Genomic DNA, 21,899 nt, shown 5'->3' on the forward strand with positions numbered 1-21,899 from the left:
AACAAGATGTGCCAGGGACTGAACCTTGGGCCTTTTGCATACCAAGCAGATGCTTTTCCACTGAGTTATGGTCCCTCTGCTTTCTGGAGACCTTTATATTGTGTTCCTGTTTTATGAGGTGCCAGCAGGTCTCCCTTTGCGCATTCCCCAATCTCCTGAAGGATATTAATGTGTATAGAGAAGAGACAAGGGGTGGGAAATTCCCTCTGTGTGTTCACAATGGAAGTGGCGGGAGGGGGGATATGTAGACCCACTAGGATAAAAAGAACAACACGAGGAGGAACAAACTAATAGGAAGATCTGGTGGCAACTCAGAGCAGCGCCCCTTTGAGAAAGAAGCTAGGCACAGTGTTTTTACTGAGTATGATTTCAACCTCCCCACTTCTTGAAGTAATTTCTATGGAAGAATTACATTGCATTATATTATTATTAATAATAATAATATTCATTTGCGTTGAGACACCTGCTACAAAAAGTCTCAATACAAAAGAATTAAAAACAAACACTGAAAATGATCATAAACTAATTCCAAAAGGAACAGAGTGAAACCCCACTTCCCTCTAACCACATATGCATGTTCACCAAGGCATTACCCAGCTAAAACACCCAGAAGGATAAGAGAGAACCAGGAAAATCTTCACTCGGTGGCAACCATACGTCAACATTAATGGAAAAGAAGGTTCTAGTTCCACTGACGCTAGTCTAAGAATGGACAAACTTTGCTGGAAGTAGAAAAGGACCACTCCTATCTCTGTAGAACTGAAACGAAGTAAGAGAGAGGAAAACCAAACTAGACGAAAAAGACTCCTTTCCCTGCTAAATGTGTCTCAGAATTCACACACCTCAGTATTATCAGCAACTTGGCCCAGCCCCCTTTCTTTCCTTTTACTGCCTTCGATTCTGACTTATGGCAACCCTATGAATGCAGTTGTATGTCCAAAGAGCACAGCAGATCTTCCAGCTGCGGAGCGAGCACCACCTAGCGGAGACCAGGACGCAAACAGAGAGGAGTTTTCAAACTTTCAAAGATTAAGAGATGAGCCACGAGGGGGTGCAACAAATCACTTCTTTCAATTCGTACCAGAGGTGGGGGGTGGGCAGCATCTCTTTGGGGCTAAAGGTGGAAAACCCTGACGCTGTATTTTGAAAAGCTGCACAATGACAGCAAGACCTTAGCTGGGTGAGTTGATACCTGTGGGGAAGGCGGTAGCCACAGCAGGCTCCTCCTGTCGCAATTGCAAAATGGCCTCTTAGATATTGACTTGGCTCCCAGGCCTGCTGCTGGCACACCCACAGGCAGTGCCGTCCTGGCAATCAGCAGCAGTGCCGTCCTGGCAATCAGCAGCAGTGCCAGTGGGAAACCATACAGCTGGAAAAAAACAAATCTTGTCACAGTGCTCTGGCAGACAACAGGTTTTCTGTGACATTTCAACTCCAATTTGCATGCAAATGTCAATATTTATAAGTTGCATCAAGAATCTCAGGAAAGCCCCCCTCTGGGATATCCGTCAAGTTGTTATGCATTACGGACATAAAAAAAAAAGGACACCCAGGAGACAGAAGGCTTGCTGTTCCCTGCCAGCTCTTCTCCACATCCACAACAGCACATACGCACACGCCATTTACTAATTACAACTAATAAAGCTATGGAAGTAGCCACACCCACTTCAAAAAACGCAGCCCCAATATTGCTACACAGGGAAGGCCTGCCCATTTATAAACATCGGAAACTGCTTTACACAAGAGTCAGACTGCTGGTCCGTCTAGCTCAGTGCTGTCCACACGGACCGGCAGAAGCTCTCCAGGACTAAAGGCGGGGGTTCTCTCCCAGCCCTGCCTGGAGACGCCCGGGACTGAACCCGGGACAGATGCTCTGCCACTGAGTGACAGCCCTTCCCAAGTACCAAGAGCAATATGCCAGGCCGTCCCACACTTTGGCAAGCTCCTGCTGCAGTGGCACAAACAGGTCTCCTCCTGGAGAAGGAGATTACCAGAATTCTAGAGATTTGCAAATCCCTCCATTGGCCTGATTTTTCACAGTGATGGCTTCACCTTTGCCATAAAACTATTTGTCAGACCGTATCTCCCTATACGAGCCTGCCCGGGCCCTGAGATCTTCAGGAGAGGCCCTTCTCTCAGTCCCAACACCCTCACAAGTGCGATTGGTGGGGACGCGAGATAGGGCCTTCTCGGTGGCTGCTCCTAGGTTCTGGAACTCCCTTCCTAGGGAGGCATGAATGGCCCCCTCATTGCCATCCTTCCGTCGGCAAGTAAAGACTTTTTTATTCCGACAGGCCTTTGGGATAGAAGGTGTTTAGGATTGGGCTTTATAAGGCTTGTTTTATTGTTTTACATTATTATCTGTATTATTTTAAATTGTTTTTAGATTTTTAAGTGCCTTTTACGGTTTTAAGGTTGTGCACAGTTTGATTGTATTTTAATTGTATGCTTTTCTATGTTTTTAACTACATGTAGTTCTATTTGTAAGCCGCCCTGAGTTCCAGTTTGGAAAAAGGGCGGGGTAAAAATAAAGTTTCAATCAGTCAATCAATAAAACACGCAGCTCACAAGAAGGCTTTTCCAATTCCACCATGTCCTGTTGGTTCCAGCCTATCGCGCCTGGCTTTATTTATTTATTTAAAGTATAAAAGTCTTCAGCCAAAAGGGCTCCTAGAGCAGCTCACAAATCAATTTGTTTTTTAAAAAAGTGACAGACTACAGTATTCAAATAGGGGGTAGGAAAGGCACAGCACACACATTGACATAGACATAAGAATATTATTCTTGTCTTTACAGAAGGAGCTGTAAAACTGAGGCAGGCAGAAAAAAGGTTAAGAACAGCATAAAAGTAATTTATCAAGGGCTCGTTTAACCCCATGTTTCCCAGAGCAGCCCACTCAACTTGAGCACAAATCTACACTGCCTTCCATGCTGAGGGACCCTTTGAGCAGAACGGCTGTTGCGTGGCTGGATCCTGTCCCTTGCCCTGTAGACCCTTTCAAGTGATACGAGTGTCCTCTGAACAAACTTTGTGCAAAGGGTGGGGTTCTACCAGAAGACTGGACCACGTGGTCTCAGCCCCCTCCAGCTCTGATATGGTTCAAAGGTTGAGCATCCTTGGCACAGAGGTATGGCTGCCCAGTGGCTGGGTCTGAAGGCAGAGGAGCTCTGCGGGACTGCCAACCCTGCTAAGAGTCCTCCTTTGGACTAGAAGGCTTTGGAGCCCATTACTAATGCTAAACACCCGCCCATCACGCACTCACCAAGACTTGGGCTCCCCAAAATGCAGGTAGTTGATGCTGTAGAGATCCATGTCCTCTGTGTGCCAAGCAAAGGTGGTTTTCCACATCCCAAAGTAGAGGTAGGGGGTGTTGACGCCTTCAATGATAATGCCACACTGATGTTCTACCATGTCCAGGAGAGTGTTCAGATTCCCAATATTCCACTCTTCCACATCCTGTGGGAGGAAAAACAACCCATGCCTCAGAAGAGGAAGCAAGAGCTCCTGCTGCTTCAACAGCAGAGGGGCTACTGGTTGCCACACTCACTCGCCTTGTCTTAAGGAAGCATATCTGGCAGGGGCTGGGCGCCAGCAGCCATTACTGACAACAGAGAGATGAGACCCACACGCTGGGCAGCAGGTCTGAGGCAGGCAAAATATATAGAAATACACTCCATCAAACTAGTGCAAAAGCTCCTGTCCGGAACCTGAATCACCCTCCGCCCAACGTTAAGGAAAGATCTGATTCACAGAGGACACAAAGGAGAAGATGCGTTGATCTCTGGTTGCAGAGAAAGAAGATGATAATGAGAGTGAGCAGAGGGAGACAAATTGAGACTGAAACCGGCCCAGAGTATACTGCACATATGGGCACTCCCACAGAGCCTGCCTTAAGGTCCACCTCCCATGGGATCTTGGCAAATTCAAAACCAGTCTTAAGTCTATTGAAGCTGTCACAGCTCCCAACTCAGGAACCCGGAGAACAGCACTCCCATGACATGACACTACAACCAGCCCATTTTCAAAACAAACTGGGTTTGTAGCGTGGACACATATAATGTATCTCATTTCGCTTCTCACTCACTGCATCATACAGAGAACCACTGATATCCGCCCCATAAATAGGAGACACAAAAGTCAGGTTCTTCCAGTATTTGCGTTCTAGGTCATCAAAATCTTGGTGGCGGGGCGTACAATACCTGGAAAAGAAAGGGGAAAAAGATGAGAAGAGGCAAACTCACCCAATAGATGTCTCATACTTTTTTTTTTTTTTTTTACAAAGGGATATGCTTCTGTGCAGGAAGGAAGATGCAAACCACACAGAGGCAGCCAAGCAACACTTGCACATGTGCAGGTGCTCCACTGGAGCAGGCATACAAAGGTCTGAAAGAGTACGTTACTTCCTGTACAAAAGCAATGCCTATGTGAAGTTTTATTTCCCCTAACAAGCTGGCCTCAAAGCATTTGGAGAGCCTTCCCCCTCCTCCCCGCCTTAAATGTGGCTCAGCCTGTTACCTTGAAAGAGCCAGAAGTGTCACAGCTGACAAGGCGACTGCAACAGACAGCACCCTGCCCCCAACCCCCCAGCCCTCAATGGAAACTTTAGACAGGGCTTAGCTTACCCTCGCTTATTTTATTTATTTATTTATTAAATTTATATCCCTCCCCCCTTCCTCCCAGAAGGAGCCAAGGGTGGCAAAGAAAAACGCTAAAAGCACTTTGAAGCATCTTAACACTTTAAAACATCTTTAAAAAACTAAAAACCTTCTTAAAAAGCCATTCCAGCACAGACGCAGCCTGGGATACGGCCTCTACTTAAAAGGCTTGTTGAAAGAGGAAGGTCTTCAAGAGGTGCCAACAGAGGCAACAGAGACGGTGAAGTGTTGATGCCACAACACTAAAGGTCCGCTTCTTATGTTGTGCGGAGCGGACCTCCTGATGAGATTATATCTGCAGGATGCCCTCATTTACAGAGCGCAGTAATCAACGGTATATAACAGGTAAGACAATCATACAGGTATCCCGGTCCCAAGTTATGCAGGGGGGTCTGTACACCAAAATCAGAACTTTCAATTTGGCCCGGAAGCTCATGGGCAGCCTATTCCCACTCTGCAACAGCAATGGGAGCATCACTGCTGACTTGGAAAATCCACACTGCGGAGGCAGGGCACGCACCTCTTTGTGCTGCACAGCCATGGGTACCCCAGAAAGCACAGGCGGGCATCCTGGAACTGCCCCATTCTTCCATTCCATTAGAGTTCCTTCCTTCCTGTTCATTTCTTACTGATTTTCTCTGGCTTTTTACAGTGTTTTCCCTCTATTCCTGGGCAGTTTCAGAACAACTGTGACAAGATTTTATTTGATAAAAATGTACCAATGTGTTTTTTTAAAGTTTCCCAATTGTATAGATTGAGGAAATTGTGTTTCCCCCCCCCCCGATATCTACGAACACATTGGTAGGTTCTGCCTTGTATATTTATATGTGCATATGTGCAGAAGAAATTGCTTTCACTTGCTTTCCAGAACAGTATGAGAGTAGCCCATCAAAGCTAAGTGGGGCTTACTTCTGAGGAGACCTGCACAAGTTCTGGAATTCTAATCTGAGATAGCCACAGTAGAAACTGAAGCAGAGCAGTCTTCATTCCAGACCACTTTTGTCTTGGCTCCAACCTTAGTAGGCATGTGGCTTTTGACAGATTGTCCCCAAGGGAATGTGTCCTTCGGCAGGAAAAAGGTTGCTCACCTCTGCCATAAAAGCGCATATACACATGCCCCACAAAAAGGACAGGAGGCTGTACCAGGGAGGCAACCAAGCAAGACCAACTGGTAGTCTCTATCAGTGGTACATTAGAACTTGCTGTTCCCACAGCCTAATCACAACCCGCTTAAAAAGAGACTCCATGATGGTCCTAACAGGTACGTACTTCTCACTATTGGCCAAGCGACGATAATCTCCAACCAGCATGGGTTTCTTTTGAATATTGTACTGGGTGAAGAGCCCTGACTGCCCAGTCACCACCTGTTGGATGGGAGCAGGGATGACCATGTTGTCAATATCATCATAGGTCCTGCGCGGCTGCCACTCCTTGGGAGGAATCACCTGCAAATGATGGGATGGGGGAGAGAAAGAGGGAAGGAGAAAACACGTGTCAAAACCTCACCAGTAAAAGGCACAAGGACAGTAGGCTAATGGCAAAAAAAATCTTTTCATTCTGGTAGGAGCAATTAGGATTATCTTAGCCTCACTAGCACAGCTTTAGTGCAGAGAAGGCTCCAGTTACAACAACAGAGTGGCATGAATTCAATTCAGTTCTGAACAGCCTTGAGAGAAGCCCTTGCTAGGAACAAGTCAACTGTGCAGGAAAGGACAACACCTGCTCCCAGGGAGTACCAATTCAGTAAGTTGGTCCGAGTCTTCCAGTACAAAAGCCAAAGACAAGAAGAACTGCACAGTAAATTGTTCACATTGAAGACAAACTAGACTTAACATTGGGTATGGGGGGGGGAGAGTTCCTGTGCAACCCTAAAATCAGTTAATTCCTTTTTGTAGTGTCCTTAAGCATCAAGACCATTAATAATGCTTTAAAAATATTTGAGAATATCTACTTGGTCAGTTGAGCAAATACTTTTCGGCTGGTCAAATGCCCAACCCTAGAAGTCGGGTCCTTCTGGACAGAAACATCCTGCAAGAGTATCATTTTCGAAGGCCACATTCTCTATGGTCCCTCACTCTATACAAGAGAACGTGGAAGAGTCACTTTTTGGCCTGAGATAAAGGAGGCAAGGAAGTACCTCAGGAGAGGCATTCCTGGAATTAAAGAACTGCCTCTCCGTTAAGTCTGAGCATTTTCTGTAATAACTATTAAACTGCCTTGTTTGTGCGGGCTTCTCCACCCAATCTAAGTTCACACATCCCTTCCTTCCTTGTCGTTTGTCACTCCAACCCCACAGAATTCTGCAACAAGAGTTCTGTACGTGCAAACGGCACTCTCAAGTACACATTCCCCGGAAAACATTAAGAGGAATGTTTGTCTTATGTTGACTTTAAAAAAAAAAAGGAGGGGAGACAAAGCTTTCTGACTGTACAGAACCAACTACCTGGAGGAGACTGATCACAACACCTGCTATGTACAGTACAACCCAACTAAGAAAACAAGACATCTGTTTCACAGTGATGAAGGACACCATGCTGGGTCAGTTGCCTAGATGTAAGAGGGGCCAGCTACCTGGAATATATCCAGAGAAGTCCTTGGAAACTGAACGAGAACAATGATGAAAACTCCAACAGCAAAGCAAGATTAAAAGGCGTTACTGCCAACGAAGTCCTGGTTTAAAAAGGCGCAACTTGACGCACGCACGCACGCACGCACGTCAGCATGCACAGAGATGGAGAAACTGACTAGGCATATACTTCTCAAATGATGCCTCAGGAATGCATGCTACCTTCACTTTCTACTGTGAATTTCCTCCTCAGTCTGGCATTACCTCAGAACTTAATATTAATGAACATTCATATTCATTATTATGCAATGCTAACGCAATACTAATATTTCAGAATATTAATGAGGATTAATACTCACAAAAGTTTTCCACTTTAGCAAGAGCATGAAGACAAGGTTTGCAAACCCTGATATAGAGGGCACCTAGTTAACATTAGTCACAGTAAGTATTTGTGCAGATGTAACAATAAACCATGGTTAAGGATGACTAAGAAAAGGAGAAAATTCATTAAGACAGAAGGCAGGAGGCAGCATGGTTCCCTGAGGCTGGCTTCTAATTTGCAAACCACAGTTTGCAGGGAGCCAACGCTGCATTTGTTATCACCTACTAGGGGGGCAAGGTCTGAACAGTTCACAAGTCAGCACACACTTCTCCTGGGCCACTTCTTAAACCATGTACTATCCCTAAGATTGAGTTGTCGAAGCCAAGCCAGTAAAAATTAAGTCATCATATGAGATGCATCTACCACAATATGCTCCTTGGAAGGGCCCGGGTTGCACCCATTCCTCTGATGACTGATATGAAAGCAGAGGTATTCTAAGTGAGGCAGCAAGGATGGACTCATTCTGCAGCTGACCGGCTTGGTGGGGTGTCCCCAGAGGCATCCCTACTGACCAGAAAAGCACATTCCCATCCTTGACCGACTGGGCAGAGAAGGTGCGGAAGCCAGCAGGCAGGACAAGTTAGGCTTCCCTGAAGTTGCAGAGTAGATTCTTCACCACTCCTTTGGGAGAGGACCAAGAAAGTATATATTGATGTGTGCTTCCGTTTTACTTGTGGAGAAAAAAAGATGTGTCCCAGCTTCCAAATGTTTGGGAAACAATGGAATTCACCCTAGGCAATCCTCGCCATTCCCCATTCAGGCCTAAAAATGGCAAAGCGTTTCCCAGCACCACCACTTCTCCACAACAACACCCTTTTGCCATCTGTCGAAAAAGGCAGTTAGGACACAAGACTGAAAGCAGCCAAACAAAGCTGAAACCCTCATACAATGGAAGAGGGAAGCTCATGGCATCTGACTTCTACAACTGGCTGACAGCTAGTGAGAATAATCGACCTCTAAGGAATCGGAGATTGTGAAATTCATTAGTACACTGGACTGGACAAGGAAACATTACCTGGAAAGCTTTCATCAATACCGGACTCCCCTGTGAATCTGTAATAAAATTAGTAATTGGCCTGCTTTAATGAGGACCTTGTGTCTCGGTGCTTAACTCTCACCCCTTGCTGGAGCGGTCCTCCATTTTGTTCTGCTAAATGTCCCACGTGTGTACCTTTGTGCCAAGCTGTGGCAAACAAGCCTCAACTAAGAAGACACACAATGTAAACAGGCAGAGACAATCTTCCTGATACCCCAACAGACCTGAACACTCACGTTCAAAAAGCCAAACATAAAAGAATTCTATACATCTAAATTAAGCCCACTCCAGCAAAGTCAGTCAGCCAGTTGAAGAAGCACAAGCTCTCGCAAGAGGAAAGGCTGACTGCCAACACCTGGCCTCAGATGCCGAGCTTAAAAGGCAGTGAGTGGCTTGTGCTCTTGTTGGAAACAAACGTAGGACCTCCATGTCAGATAGCTGCCAGCCCTGCTCATAATTCCCTGCCTTCGACCCCATCCTGCCTGATCGGATCTCCAGTACCTTGACTTTTTAACTATCCCAGGACTCATCTGTTCCGCACTGTCTCGGCTATTACAACCTCTTTCAACACTTGCTGTGTTTCCTGGCTGTTCCTTTGCAACTCAAGCCTGACAGGTTTATGATTCAGCCACTGGCCATTCTGTTAATTCCTTTATTGCTGATATAAACTATTTCAACTCGTCCAGCAAAGACCAACAATCAGGACCGGCACCAGAGGATGGCCAGGGTGGCTCTTGGGTTCCAAGGGGCCCCTGAAGGGCTCCCTCCTTAGGGTGGGTGGGTAGCGGTAGCTTCCGTGATCCGCACTGCAGATCGCGAGGAGAGAGTTCCAAGGCACCCCCTCACTGCCATGCAGACCCACAACAGCCGCCTGCAACAAGCTCCACCTACCTCTTGAAGTAAATCCTGGTCGCCAGGGCAGTGCCAGGCACGCCAGGGCCCATCGCACAAGTCTGCCATCAAGCAAGATCCCGGCCAAGTTTTCCCTAAGGGCCTGATGCCTCCACCGCCATCTTCACTGATGGCAGGGATGCATGTGCATAGCATGCATGCGTGCCAAAAAGGGTGACAACCCTTGACCTTTACTTTCTGCTTGATTAAAACCGGGCCCTTTCCAATGAAACAAACCATAGGCAGATTGTCTGGGCCACCTTCTGGCCACCCAGTAACACCCAGACTGAGCTTACCTTAGCAAGTCCTGCTCTGTGAGCTCCCTGGGATTCGATGTAAGCAATATACTTTCCAAAGTCCCGGAATTCTTCCAGCGTGGGACGGAAAGTCATGATTTTACAGCTCGGGTTCTGTGGGCTTGGGTTTTCAGACCCCATCATGCTGGTGAGTTTTTAGCACCTACACTGCAGGGGGGAGAGAGAGCAGGAAGAAGGACAAAAATAAGAGTTAATGAAGACCACCACATGCCTTTCCACCTGTTTTTTTCAGCTTTATGTATCCAATGGGAAACTTACTTTCTTTAGCACGCAGGAAGGACATTTTTATTGGATATATTTTTAAAATACCTTACAGTAACCTGAAGTCAGCTGTCGATAGAATTCCTGTTTGCACAACTTTCCCAGCAATCCCTGCTGCTTGGCAGGTGCTGGAGCATTCTCCTGAAGCTTTTATGCAACAGGTCAAAAATGGCTCCCTTTGGGAGATGCAAAGGGCGTGGGATCCAAAGCTCCATTTTGAGGCTTTGTGCTTGCTGACACTGGCAGGAGAACTGCCCACGGCACTTCCCAGGTGCCCGGGCAAAGCTGGAGCGTTTGCTGCAGTGGAGCTCCCCCTCAACTAGGGACGCTTCTCTCCCGCAGGCAGGCAACAGCACACCGTCCAAACCACTACCGCCAGCCACCAACACTGGAGGGAGGTGGGAGGATGGCACTCTTAATTTGGTAGCTTATTTTATTCTAGAACCCACTTAAATTATAAAATCAAATAGAGGATGAAATTGTTATTACTGGATGAGAGCTAAATAAGCCATACGCAAGGCAAACCCACTGAAATTAATGGATTTAAGCGACTCATGCCTATTTATTTCAGTGGGTCCAAGCTGACTAACGCTGGATACCACCCATTATAGGACTGTATTATGGTTATAGTAACTCTGTTATCATAACTATTTAAAGAACTGTATATCCTGCACCCCCAGTGTACTGCTCCCGAAGTGGCTAAGACCTCATTTACAACAATTAGTAGTTGCATTGATACAAACCACGCTTCCTTTTATTCTCTACAAAGGAATACAAAACACAGAGAAAGGTTTGATATGTTCCCCTCTTCTTTCTGTATAAGAACATTCTGCAGCACATTCGAAACTACTCATTTGCCCAGCCCCAAGAGTCTCACGCACTGGACCACACCCACCCAGAGTGATCTTCCCAGATTACTGCCATCCTTTTTCATACTTTTAAGCCAATGGACGATGTTAAGGCTGAACTGCTCTGCTATTCTCACTCTCAGGGCCTTTGCTAGACACATGTTGGACAAAGGACACAGGAACAGTACAATTCGCAGATACCCAAGGGAGAGTATTGTGGGAAAAGCGATGGAGCTGCCCTTTTGTCCAGGATATACTGTGGCTCAAGAAACTGGGGAGGGGAAGGGCCATGGTTCTGAACCCGTGGCAGCAAATGTGTGGAGAGAAAGATCTCGGGGACTCCGATCAAAAGATGAGCCACGCACAGCTCTTTTATTTATTTTATTTATTTATTTTATTAGATTTCTAAACCGCCCTATAGCTTTCTAGCTCTCAGGGCGGTGTACAAAAGGTAAAAACAGATTAAAATACAATAAACATGATAACAATACACTGTAAAATATAGAAACAAAATCAAGACAAAGACAAATTAAATAAAATTAAATTAAAATGCCTGAGCAAAGAGGTAGGTCTTTACCTGGCGCCGAAAGGATAACAAAGAAGGCGCCAGGCGTATCTCATCAGGGAGGGCGTTCCATAGCTCGGGGGCCACCACTGAGAAGGCCCTAGTTCTGGTTATTACTCTCCGGGCCTCCATATGCGTTGGAACCCGGAGAAGGGCCTTCGATGTCAAACGTAGTGAACGGGCAGGTATATAGCGGGAGAGGCGTTCCACCAGGTATTGCGGTCCAATGCCGTTAAGGGCTTTATAGGTAAGAACCAACACTTTGAATCTGGCCCGGAAACATATTGGTAGCCAGTGCAGCTGGGCCAGGACAGGGGTTATATGATCATATTTTTTAATCCCAGTAAGAACTCTGGCCGCAGCATTCTGCACCAGCTGAAGTTTCCGAACCGTCTTCAGAGGTAACCCTACATAGAGTGCATTACAGTAGTCCAATCTAGAGGTTACCAGAGCATGGATAACTGTGGCAAGGTTCTCCCTGTCCAGATAGGGTCGTAGTTGGGCTACCAGCCGAAGCTGGTAGAACGCGTTCCGTGCCACCGAGGCTACCTGAGCCTCCAGAGACAGGAGCGGATCTAATAAGAACCCCAAACTACGGACCTGCTCCTTTAGGGGGAGTGTAACCCCATCTAGGGCAGGTTGGACATCAGCCATCTGGGCAGAGAGCTCCCCCACCAACAGCATCTCAGTCTTGTCAGGATTGAGTCTCAGTTTATTAGCTCTCATCCAGTCCATTATCGCGGCCAGGCAGTGATTTAGTACATCAACAGCCTCACCTGAAGAAGATGAAAAGGAGAAGTAGAGCTGCGTATCATCAGCATATTGCTGGAAACGCACTCCAAATCTCCTTATGACCTCACCCAGCGGCTTCATATAGATATTAAAAAGCATGGGGGACAGAACCGAACCCTGCGGGACCCCATATTGGAGTACCCAGGGATTCGAGTAATGCTCCCCAAGCACCAGCTTCTGGAGACGATTCTCGAGGTAGGAGCACAGCCACTGCCAGGCAGTGCCTCCAACTCCCAAGTCCACAAGCCGCTCCAGAAGGATACCATGGTCGATGGTATCAAAAGCCGCTGAGAGATCTAGGAGAACCCACAGAGTTACACTCCCTCTGTCTCTCTCCCGACAGAGGTCATCATACAGGGCGACCAAGGCTGTTTCTGTACCAAATCCCGGCCGAAAGCCCGATTGAAATGGATCCAGATAATCAGTTTCATCCAAGAGAGCCTGGAGCTGGCGAGCGACCACACGCTCTAAAACCTTGCCCAGGAATGGGATATTTGCTACCGGTCTATAGTTGTCAAAATTTTCAGGGTCCAAGGAGGGTTTTTTTAGGAGCGGTTTCACCACCGCCTGTTTCCGACTAAGTGGTACCACTCCCTCTCGTAGAGAGGCATTAATCACCTCCTTGGCCCATCCGGCTATTCCATTCCTGCCAGCTTTTATTAGCCACGAGGGGCAAGGGTCCAGGGCAGACGTGGTCGCCCGCACCTGTCCAAGCACCTTGTCCACATCCTCGAGCTGTACCAACTGAAACTCATCCAATAAAACAGGACACAACTGTGCTCTGGACATCTCATTAGGGTCAACTGCTACAATATTGGAGTCAAGGTCACGGCGGATGGTCATGATCTTATCTTGGAAGTGTCTCGCAAACTCATTACAGCGGGCTATTGATGGTGTTATTGCGTTCTGGGGACCAGAATGTAAAAGTCCCCGAACAACTTTATAAAGCTCCGCTGGGCGGTTAGAAGATGACTGAATGGTGGCAGCAAAGTACTGTTTCTTTGTTGTTGCCCTCACCGCCTTCACATAGAGCTTGGTAGAGACCTTCACAAGTACAAGACTACAGCCGTCGGGAGTTCGTCTCCATTTGCGCTCAAGCCGTCTCCTTTCTTGCTTCATCACTCTTAGCTCCGGGGTAAACCATGGAGCAAATTGAGCTCTGCAAGGGAGAGGGCGCATTGGGGCGATCGTGTCAGCTGCCCGGGTCATTTCCGTATTCCACAGATTGACCAGGGTTTCGACAGGAGCGTCAGTTTTATCAGCCTGAAAACTCCCTAGAGCCTTCTGAAAACCCTCAGGATTCATTAGTCTCCGGGGACGGACCATCTTAATTGGTCCTCCACCCTTGCAGAGGGAAGAACACATTGTGAGTCTAAACCTCAATAGGCGGTGGTCTGACCATGACAAAGGAATAGATGTAAAATCCCTCACTCCCAGATCACCACCCCCTAATCCAGTGGCAAAAATCAAGTCTAGAGTATGCCCCGAAATATGCGTAGGGCCAATAGCAAATTGAGACAGCCCCATGGTTGTCATGGAGGCCATGAAGTCCTGAGCCGCCCCGGACAAAGCGGTCTCGGCATGAATGTTGAGATCCCAACACCAAACCCGCGACCACCTCCGTCAGCTCAGTTAGGGAAGCTGTTGGTCAGCAGGGTGGACGGTACACCAACAGTATTCCCAGTCTGTCTCGTTGACCCAACGCAATATGAAGGCACTCCAGACCATTAGCCACCTGGTTAGGGTGCCTAACAAGAGGGATTGAACTTCTATAGACCACAGCGATTCCCCCTCCCCGACCCTCGGACCTTCCCAGATGCTGAACCGAATACCCAGGTGGGCATAGCTGGGAGAGATTAATGCCTCCCAGATCGCTCACCCAGGTTTCAGTAATAAACGCCAGATCGGCCACCTCATCCACAATTAAATCTTGGATGAGGGGGATTTTATTATTTACCGATCTGGCATTAAGAAGCAGCAACTGGACGCTTTGACCAGCTTGGTCCAAATTATTGGAGACTTTCAGTATTTATTTTCATACCACATTGATTTGGAGGGAAAACCCCAAACTCCACTCTCACACACACATTAAAAACTCCAAGGCAGTACAAAATGAGAACACAAGAACGGTTGTACGTATCGGCTTGGTTCCAATGCGACGTGAAACTATGGCACGACATATGTTGTTCCCTGGAACCTGCACGTGGTGAGAGACCTTCTTTGACCTGCTGAAGAAGGAGGTGGTGCAGCCACCACCACCCCAGTCCTCAACACCAGCTCCAAGAGGTCCAGGAGAGCAACAGCATGGCATGTGTCAATGGACCCTTGAATCCACCTCATCCACAGCTCTTACACTTCTCCATCCTTCTCCATGGTTCTAAATTGGTTTCTAAACCAGTTCCCCTTCCACTGGCCATAATGGAGTAGTTCTTCCCATGCCCACCACCCCCAGTCTGATGGTATGTCAGGAGACAGCAAAGGTGATGGATCCTTCAAATCCATGCCTTCCCCTGATCTGCCCCGGCACACCTCCTTTACAGCCCTAGGGATGTAGGAAAGCCGCAGAGGTTTCCACCATGAACTTGAGATTTCCTTCTTAGTTGTTGAAGCCCGTTCCCCACCCTCATTGCTTCCTACCTTCCCACAGACACCAGGTTTCATAAACCTATGATGAACAGAATCTTCCCTTTAACAGATTAGCTGTCTCTGGATGTTTTTAACTTTTACAGCAAAAAAACAAGAAAAGAAAAAAATGTTGGCAAGTTCTTCCATCCCTATATTGAATTGTTTAGCCCTTTCTCTTTAAACAACTGGGAGTGGTGGTAGATTTAGTCCTCATTTACAAAACTTTTACTGGGGCACAATCTTGGTAGGGTCATGATATATATACACCATGCTATCAGGAATGGCCACTTAGTGACCAAATGTTCACCTCAACACAGGCTTAACCACCTGTGTTTCTTTCACCATTCATTACAGGCAAGCAGATTTCCTTAAGAATATTCAATATCAGACACTACCATCTCAGTACTACAATCATTCAGCTACATCTGTGGAACAAGCTGTCTGAAAAAATTAATCAACAGCTGCTACAATGTACCGATAAGAAAGAGGGAACTTTTTTTTAACTTCTGAAGCATCAGTTTGATTGGTATCAATTTTACTCTGTACATCAGAGGCAACAGAATGGTACTCTGAATTTTAAAGCTATCAACCAATCTGAAAATGACACTGTTTCATTTGCTTTAGGTTTCCAAGTCAATGTCTCCTTTACCTTGGCATGTCAGAAAAGTTACTCTTACAGAAATCTTTATTATGATGGAACTGTAGCTGTCATAATTAAAATCAGCAAAATAATTCTGGCTGCAAATATAAAAGCTACAGGATTTGTTTTTAAAGGTAATGCGCTATGCACTTGAAAGATCACCAGAGGGCAGCAAAGGGTTAAGGGATTGATGCATTCATCATAACCTAGTCCAGTCTCCAGCAATGCCCCAATCCGTTTGCATAAAATAAAAGCAGCCGCGTGCAAAACGAGTTAAACACTTAATAAGGAAGGCTCCCTTCTCCTGTAGTCCAAGAAACTTAAGTACTGCAAAGTGTATAAGGCAGAGTAGTTACGTGTTACAACAAAGTAGGTCAGATAGTCTGTTCTGCCTCTAAATGTAAATGTACTGCCTTCAAGTCGATTCCGACTTATGGCGACCCCATGAAGAGGGTTTTCACGAGGCTGAGAGGCAGTGACTGGCCCATGGTCACCCAGGGAGCTTCATGGCTGTGTGGGGATTCGAACCCTGGTCTCCCAGGTCGTAGTCCAACACCTTAACCACTACGCCACCCTGGCTCTCCTAGTTCTGCCTCTAAGGGGAAGAGAAAACAACAAAATCAAGCTACAGGCAAAACTACCCTTATTTTTTCCCCTGGAAAACAGGAGGTATACATTATATGCTGCAATCCTGTACTCACTTTCCTGAAAGTAAGCCCCACTGAACATGCCTTATCTCTGAAAAGACATGTTTGGGAGTGTGCTGTTAACCTCCAAAGTATCATGGGTGCCGGTCCACTATAATGGATCCTATACGAAAAACCCCGTATGTGAATATTTTAAAGACATCCCTTCTGTAGGAAAAAAAGGAAACCAAGCAAAATGTGCACAGCATGACAAAGAGATACCACAGTGCAAATCAGTTGACGCTGTGCAGTTGCTTGATCAAGGCCTAGAGGCACCAACGGAGGCACTATGCTGTGGACTGCCAGGTCCTACATCTGGGAACTGAAGGATCAGATCCCTCGCCTAAGGGCACTCCTAGGTTCCACCTTGTCAATGGAAACACAGATGGCTCCAGTGGTACAAACTGCCTGTTGCCACCTATGCCTCATTAGACAGCTATAGCCATTCAAGGATAGGGATAGCCTGGCCACAACAATTCATGCTCTAGTAGCCACCCGTGTGAGCATTGCAATGTGCTCTACATGGGGCCACCTTTGACGATGGTTCAGAGTTGCAGCTGGTGCAAAATGCAACTGCTAAGGTTTGGTTGGGTTTGACATCAGGAGACCAAATAATACCATCTCTTAAAAGATGTGCACTGTTCTCTTTGCTGGCCTAAACGGTTTGGGACCTACTTACCTGCAGGAACACATCCCCCCATAACATCCACACCATGACTACAGATCTACTGGGAAAGTCCAAATGGTAGTTCCAGTTTTCAGTGAAATCCAACAATAAATTTACCCAACAGAGCACCTTCTCAGAAACTGCATCCCAGTTATGGAATGCAATCCCTCTGGAAGTTAGGCCGGTGCCAACATTGTATACCTTTAGATGCCTGGAGAAGCTCTGCTGTTTTGTTCTGACTTTTTAACTTATACCGTTGGTCTGTGTGGGAGGACACTGACTTGACAGTTTATTGAAGTTATGTGGTATTTTAGTATTCTGTAATATTTGCTGGATGTCTGTGAAATAAAACGGAATATTCGGTTTTTAAATTAATCAGGGACCAAATGGATTTGCCCTTGGATTCAGACCACAGCCTCCCCCCTTAGGACTTGCCCCTCCAACCCCAAAATCAGGCTTTTCCCCACTAGGTTTAATTGCTGCATGGGGATATTTTTGAGAGGGTGACAGATGGGAAGGAAAGGGTAAGCCCTCTCGTCCCCATGTGCTGCAAAGAGGCTTAGGAAAAATAGGTTTGATCTGCACAAATTGAAGGGGGGATGGTGGCAGAGAGAAAGAGGTGGCTGAAAGAAAATGGATGGCCCACTGGCAGCCTCCAGGTAAGCCCAAAGGAAAACCAGTATCTCTAGACAGTTCTAGAATAATTCCCAAGTTAGATCATATGCACCAGATCAGGAATGAATGCCAAGAGCCACAGTGGCTTGCGTCGACCGTTTGGTCTTTGTCTAGAACTTATTGAGGTCCGTATCACTTTTTCAGAATAGTGTAGGTAGACACCAAGACATCACCAATCAATGTCCGCACAAGACTGGGTTCATAGCAAGACTGGTCCCTTTGTACTAGGAGTTCTGGAATCACCAGAAGCATCTACAGTTCCATCCAGGGCTGTGGAGTTGGAGTCGGAGTCATGGAGTGGGAGTCGGGAGCAATTATAGGTGGAGTCGGAGTTGGTAGAAATGTCGGAGTCAGCCGCAGGGATTGGGCTCGTGAGAGTTGTAGTTCAAAAAAGTAACTTTTCCAAGCTCTGGATTCACGTGGTGGTGATGAAATGCCTTGTGCTACCATTTTACTACAGTAAATGTGTTATTACTAGTTAATATACATTTGCCATTTATGAAGGAGTCGGAGTCAGTGTCGGACAGTAGAAAAATAGAGGAGTCGGAGTCGAAAGTCTAGCGTACCGACTCCACAGCCCTGGTTCCATCACTCAGAGAACTCTACTGTTTTGGCCACTTAGGAGGCAACTAAGTGTACTACAAGACTCGGAAAAACCACAACGCAGGGAGGCAGAAGAAAATGGACACAAGCATCTGGCTTTTAGAATGTCAAGTACCGGGTTCCCTTTGTAGGAAAATCCAGAGGGGGGAAAACATGACAATGAAAGACTGATGTCAGACCATTCCTGATCTGAAGTGCCCTTGAGCATAACCTGGCCCAGACACTGATTCCAGGAAGAATACTATCAAGCCATGGAGCTCAGGTTATCATCAAATCTGTATCTAACAGATGTTTGGTCTGCCTTGTTAAATTCAAGTGCTCTTTATTCCAATCAAAACAGAAGCAAAAAAGCACCTTTCTAAACACTGTATCTAATTCCACACTTAGTTAATTGCCAGTGCTGCCCAGGTTAGAAACGGGTGGGTGGGTGAGAGATGAATCCTACAGCAATCAGGATGCACAAAATCAAAGAGGGAAGGGTGTGTGCCTCTGAAACTGAAGAACCCTTCTTTAACCCTTCTTTTAGGGCCTTTTCGGTGGCTGCCCCCAGGCTTTGGAACTCCCTTCCGAGGGAGGCAAGAATGGCCCCCTCCCTACTGTCCTTTCGTTGGCAGGTAAAGACCTTTTTATTCCAACAGGCCTTTGGAATAGAAGATGTTTAAGGATAGCATTTAAGAGGTGTGCAGTATTGTTTTACTGCCTTAATTGCACTATTTTTAAACTGTTTGTGAACCATTTTAAGTGTATGTTAAAAGGTTTTAATGTCGTATATAGTTTAATTCAATTTTAAATGCAGGTTTTTGTATGTTTATTATATGTATTCATTTTTATTTGTAAGCCGCCCTGAGTTCCAGCTTTGGGAAAAGGGCAGGGTAAAAATAAAGATAATAATAACAGGCTCCCCAGATGATGCTAGGTGTGAGGTACATCCAGCTATTTAACTTGATTAAGTTCATTACAACCGCTAACTACAGAACCCACCGTGGGGAAGAGGAGGGCTAAACTCACCACTCACACCTCTCTAATTATAAAAAGCACACCAAACCAACACCTGCTTCTGGCAAGTGAAGAAGGCCCCATCTCAGTGCATGAACAGGAACAGGCTGTTGACAAAAGTAGCTTTTCATGCATGACTAGCACATGTTTGTGCAAGAGGAAACACGTCTCATTTCCAACTGCTTCATCAACTGTGGTTATAAGTCTCACATCACTACAGGGCTGAAAACCCAAGCATCTCTTTCTCACAAACCCATGCCACTATAAAATTCTGCTATCCCTAAACAGAGCAGATATGATGATGTCTTCAGAGCACAAACCCCCCACAAAATCACACACACACACACACAAATGGTATTTCATGGCACGGAATGTGTTTTATTACTGGATACACAAAAAAGGCTGCTGATTGGTTCCTGTTGGCTCCCTGGCCCTTATCTGTGGAGTTTCACCGGGTATCTTGTCCTCAATGCTACTCAATGCTATAAAGCTGTCAGGAACATTCATTAGGGGATTTGGAGTGTGGTGTCATCAGTATGATGGTGGTGCCCAGCTCTGCTTCTCTGTTGCATCTGAATCAGGTATAGCTATGCAAGCCCTGGATCAATGTCTGGAAGTAAGGGTGAGGGCTGTGAAGCTGAAGCTAACTCCTAGCAAGATGCAAAGCTTTGGAATCACCTCTACCCTAAAGCAACACAGGCATTATTTCAGTGCCCGTTCACTTATGCATTTGCTGGTCTTTTTGTAGCCAGCTTTTAGTGACGATTTGTATTGACTTGTTTTTGCAACAGTTAATAGTTGTTGATGTTGTAATTTGGGGTTTTTTTAATGCTCTGAACTGTGGGTTTTAATGTATTTTTGTTCTGATTTTTGTACACTTCCCTGAGATAAAAGAAGATATACAAACATTTTAATTAATAAATCTTGATTTAGGGTGCCCCCCCCTTTTTTTTTTTACTACTGTAGCCAAAGAACCCCTTGATTTAACATTTTCACCAGCAGGTTCAAACAGAAAGTGGAAATGAAAGGTTAAGCAGCAGGGCAATGCCATGGACCACTGCCAAGAAACAAAATTTACAATCTCTCTTGCCAATTTCATCCTTCCATCTTTTACATGCCTTTAGGCTTGGCCAAAAAAGCATCTGTACGTTGATAAGTGACTAGGCAGAAAAGACCACTTATTTAGCATACACACCATCAAACTGAGCCCTTTTACTTAAGAAATAACCGACAGTAAAGTAACTACTCTAGAGAATTAAAAACAAGAGCAATTGCACAAAACAGAGGTAGAAAAGATGCAGAAGAACTTGAAAAAGAAAAGACGAAGTACTGACTGGTGCTCTAGGGCTTCAGGCAGGAGTCTCTCTGCCAGGGACTGAACCTGGGACCTTCCGCATGCAAGGCCGATGCTTTGCACTGAGCTTCAGCCCTTGTTGGAACAAAGTGAATCTAACAAGCTTGCCCGCCTCTGGTCTACATGTGGGACAGTTTAGATGTTGAATCTGGTTTACTGTAATGTTGCATTTTATGTTTTTGTGACCCACCCAGGGACCTTCTGGTGAAAGGTGAGTAATAAATCAAATAAATCTGACGACGACAAACAACCTCACAGTTCCTCCCTTCTGGTTATTATAACTTGCCTAACTTTGAGATCTCCAACACAAACTCTAGAATATGATTACTAACATCTTCAGTACCAAATTAAAAGAACAACCTCTTGCATTCATCCCAGACAGAAAAACAAATGTGTGGTGCCTTGTGATGGGATTTGTTACGCCTGTAAATATTTGTTTGATGAATATCCAAAATGGAAAGGCTCTTTCACCATAGGACCGTACAAAGACCATAGGTTCATCTACCAGAGTATTCGCCACACTGGCTGGCAGTGGCTCTCCAGGCTTTCAGGCAAGCAGCCCCACCCAGCCCTACCTGGAGATGCCACCAGGGATTGAACCTGGGTCCTTCTGCATGCAAAGCAGATGCTCTGCCCCCAAGCTAAGGCCCTTCCCCTGAGAAGATGCAATTATGCTAATTTTCTTAGGAATAATCCCACTGACCTCATGAGTCTTATCTGCTCTAACTGGGCTGGAGGACAGTGCATCTTCCAGATGTTGTGCAGACTTCTATATGCATATAAATTCTGACTACCAGGTGCACAAATTCAGGTGAAATGCACTATTTTGGCATTATCTGACACAAACGTTCTAGACAAAATTTATGGAAGTGTCTAGAGAACAGTAAAAGACACATATTTTTAAGCTCTGGAAAAGTCTCATCCTCTACTTCACCCTAAGAATATTATGGCTTTCTTCTTTCAGATTTCATTGTGCGGAGATCTTGGTATTCAAAGCTAATGGACAGCAATTCCCCAGTTATACCATGAATGTATCAAGGTTTGTTTTACAACTCAGATAGATCTCACTGGTTTAAAGGCTGGGAGAAGGCGCGGCTGTACTGGCTAAAGGATTCTTGTAATAATATGAAACACTTGACTGGTCTGGATAATCAGGTGTTACATTTGATAAATCAATCTCAGGTCATAGTGCCAGCTAATGGCACAAATTTCAAATGTCAACATGCTAAGCGATGCTCAAGATAGTTTTGCAGCCCTGCAACTATTTGATTTGATACTTCTGCATATCACCTTGTAATTTAGAAGCAAAAATGTTATTTTGCCACATAAAATTCATTAA

General features: G+C 45.8%; 1 protein-coding gene across 2 annotated transcripts in view; it reads right to left on the reverse strand.

The window, feature by feature from the left end:
- KDM4B (lysine demethylase 4B) overlaps window positions 1-21,899 on the reverse strand; it is a 168,342-nt gene that overhangs the window by 131,256 nt on the left and 15,187 nt on the right. For both annotated transcript variants that reach the window (XM_061600866.1, XM_061600867.1), the window contains exons 2-5: window positions 9,828-9,995; window positions 5,926-6,101; window positions 4,086-4,200; window positions 3,264-3,457 (exon numbers count right to left, since the gene is read on the reverse strand). In XM_061600866.1, coding sequence (XP_061456850.1) covers window positions 3,264-3,457; window positions 4,086-4,200; window positions 5,926-6,101; window positions 9,828-9,971 — 629 coding nt within the window. In that variant the 5' untranslated portion in view covers window positions 9,972-9,995. The remainder of the gene's footprint in view (window positions 1-3,263; window positions 3,458-4,085; window positions 4,201-5,925; window positions 6,102-9,827; window positions 9,996-21,899) is intronic.

This window comes from Rhineura floridana, chromosome 18, assembly GCF_030035675.1.
Source record: "Rhineura floridana isolate rRhiFlo1 chromosome 18, rRhiFlo1.hap2, whole genome shotgun sequence".
Taxonomy (NCBI): domain Eukaryota; kingdom Metazoa; phylum Chordata; class Lepidosauria; order Squamata; family Rhineuridae; genus Rhineura; species Rhineura floridana.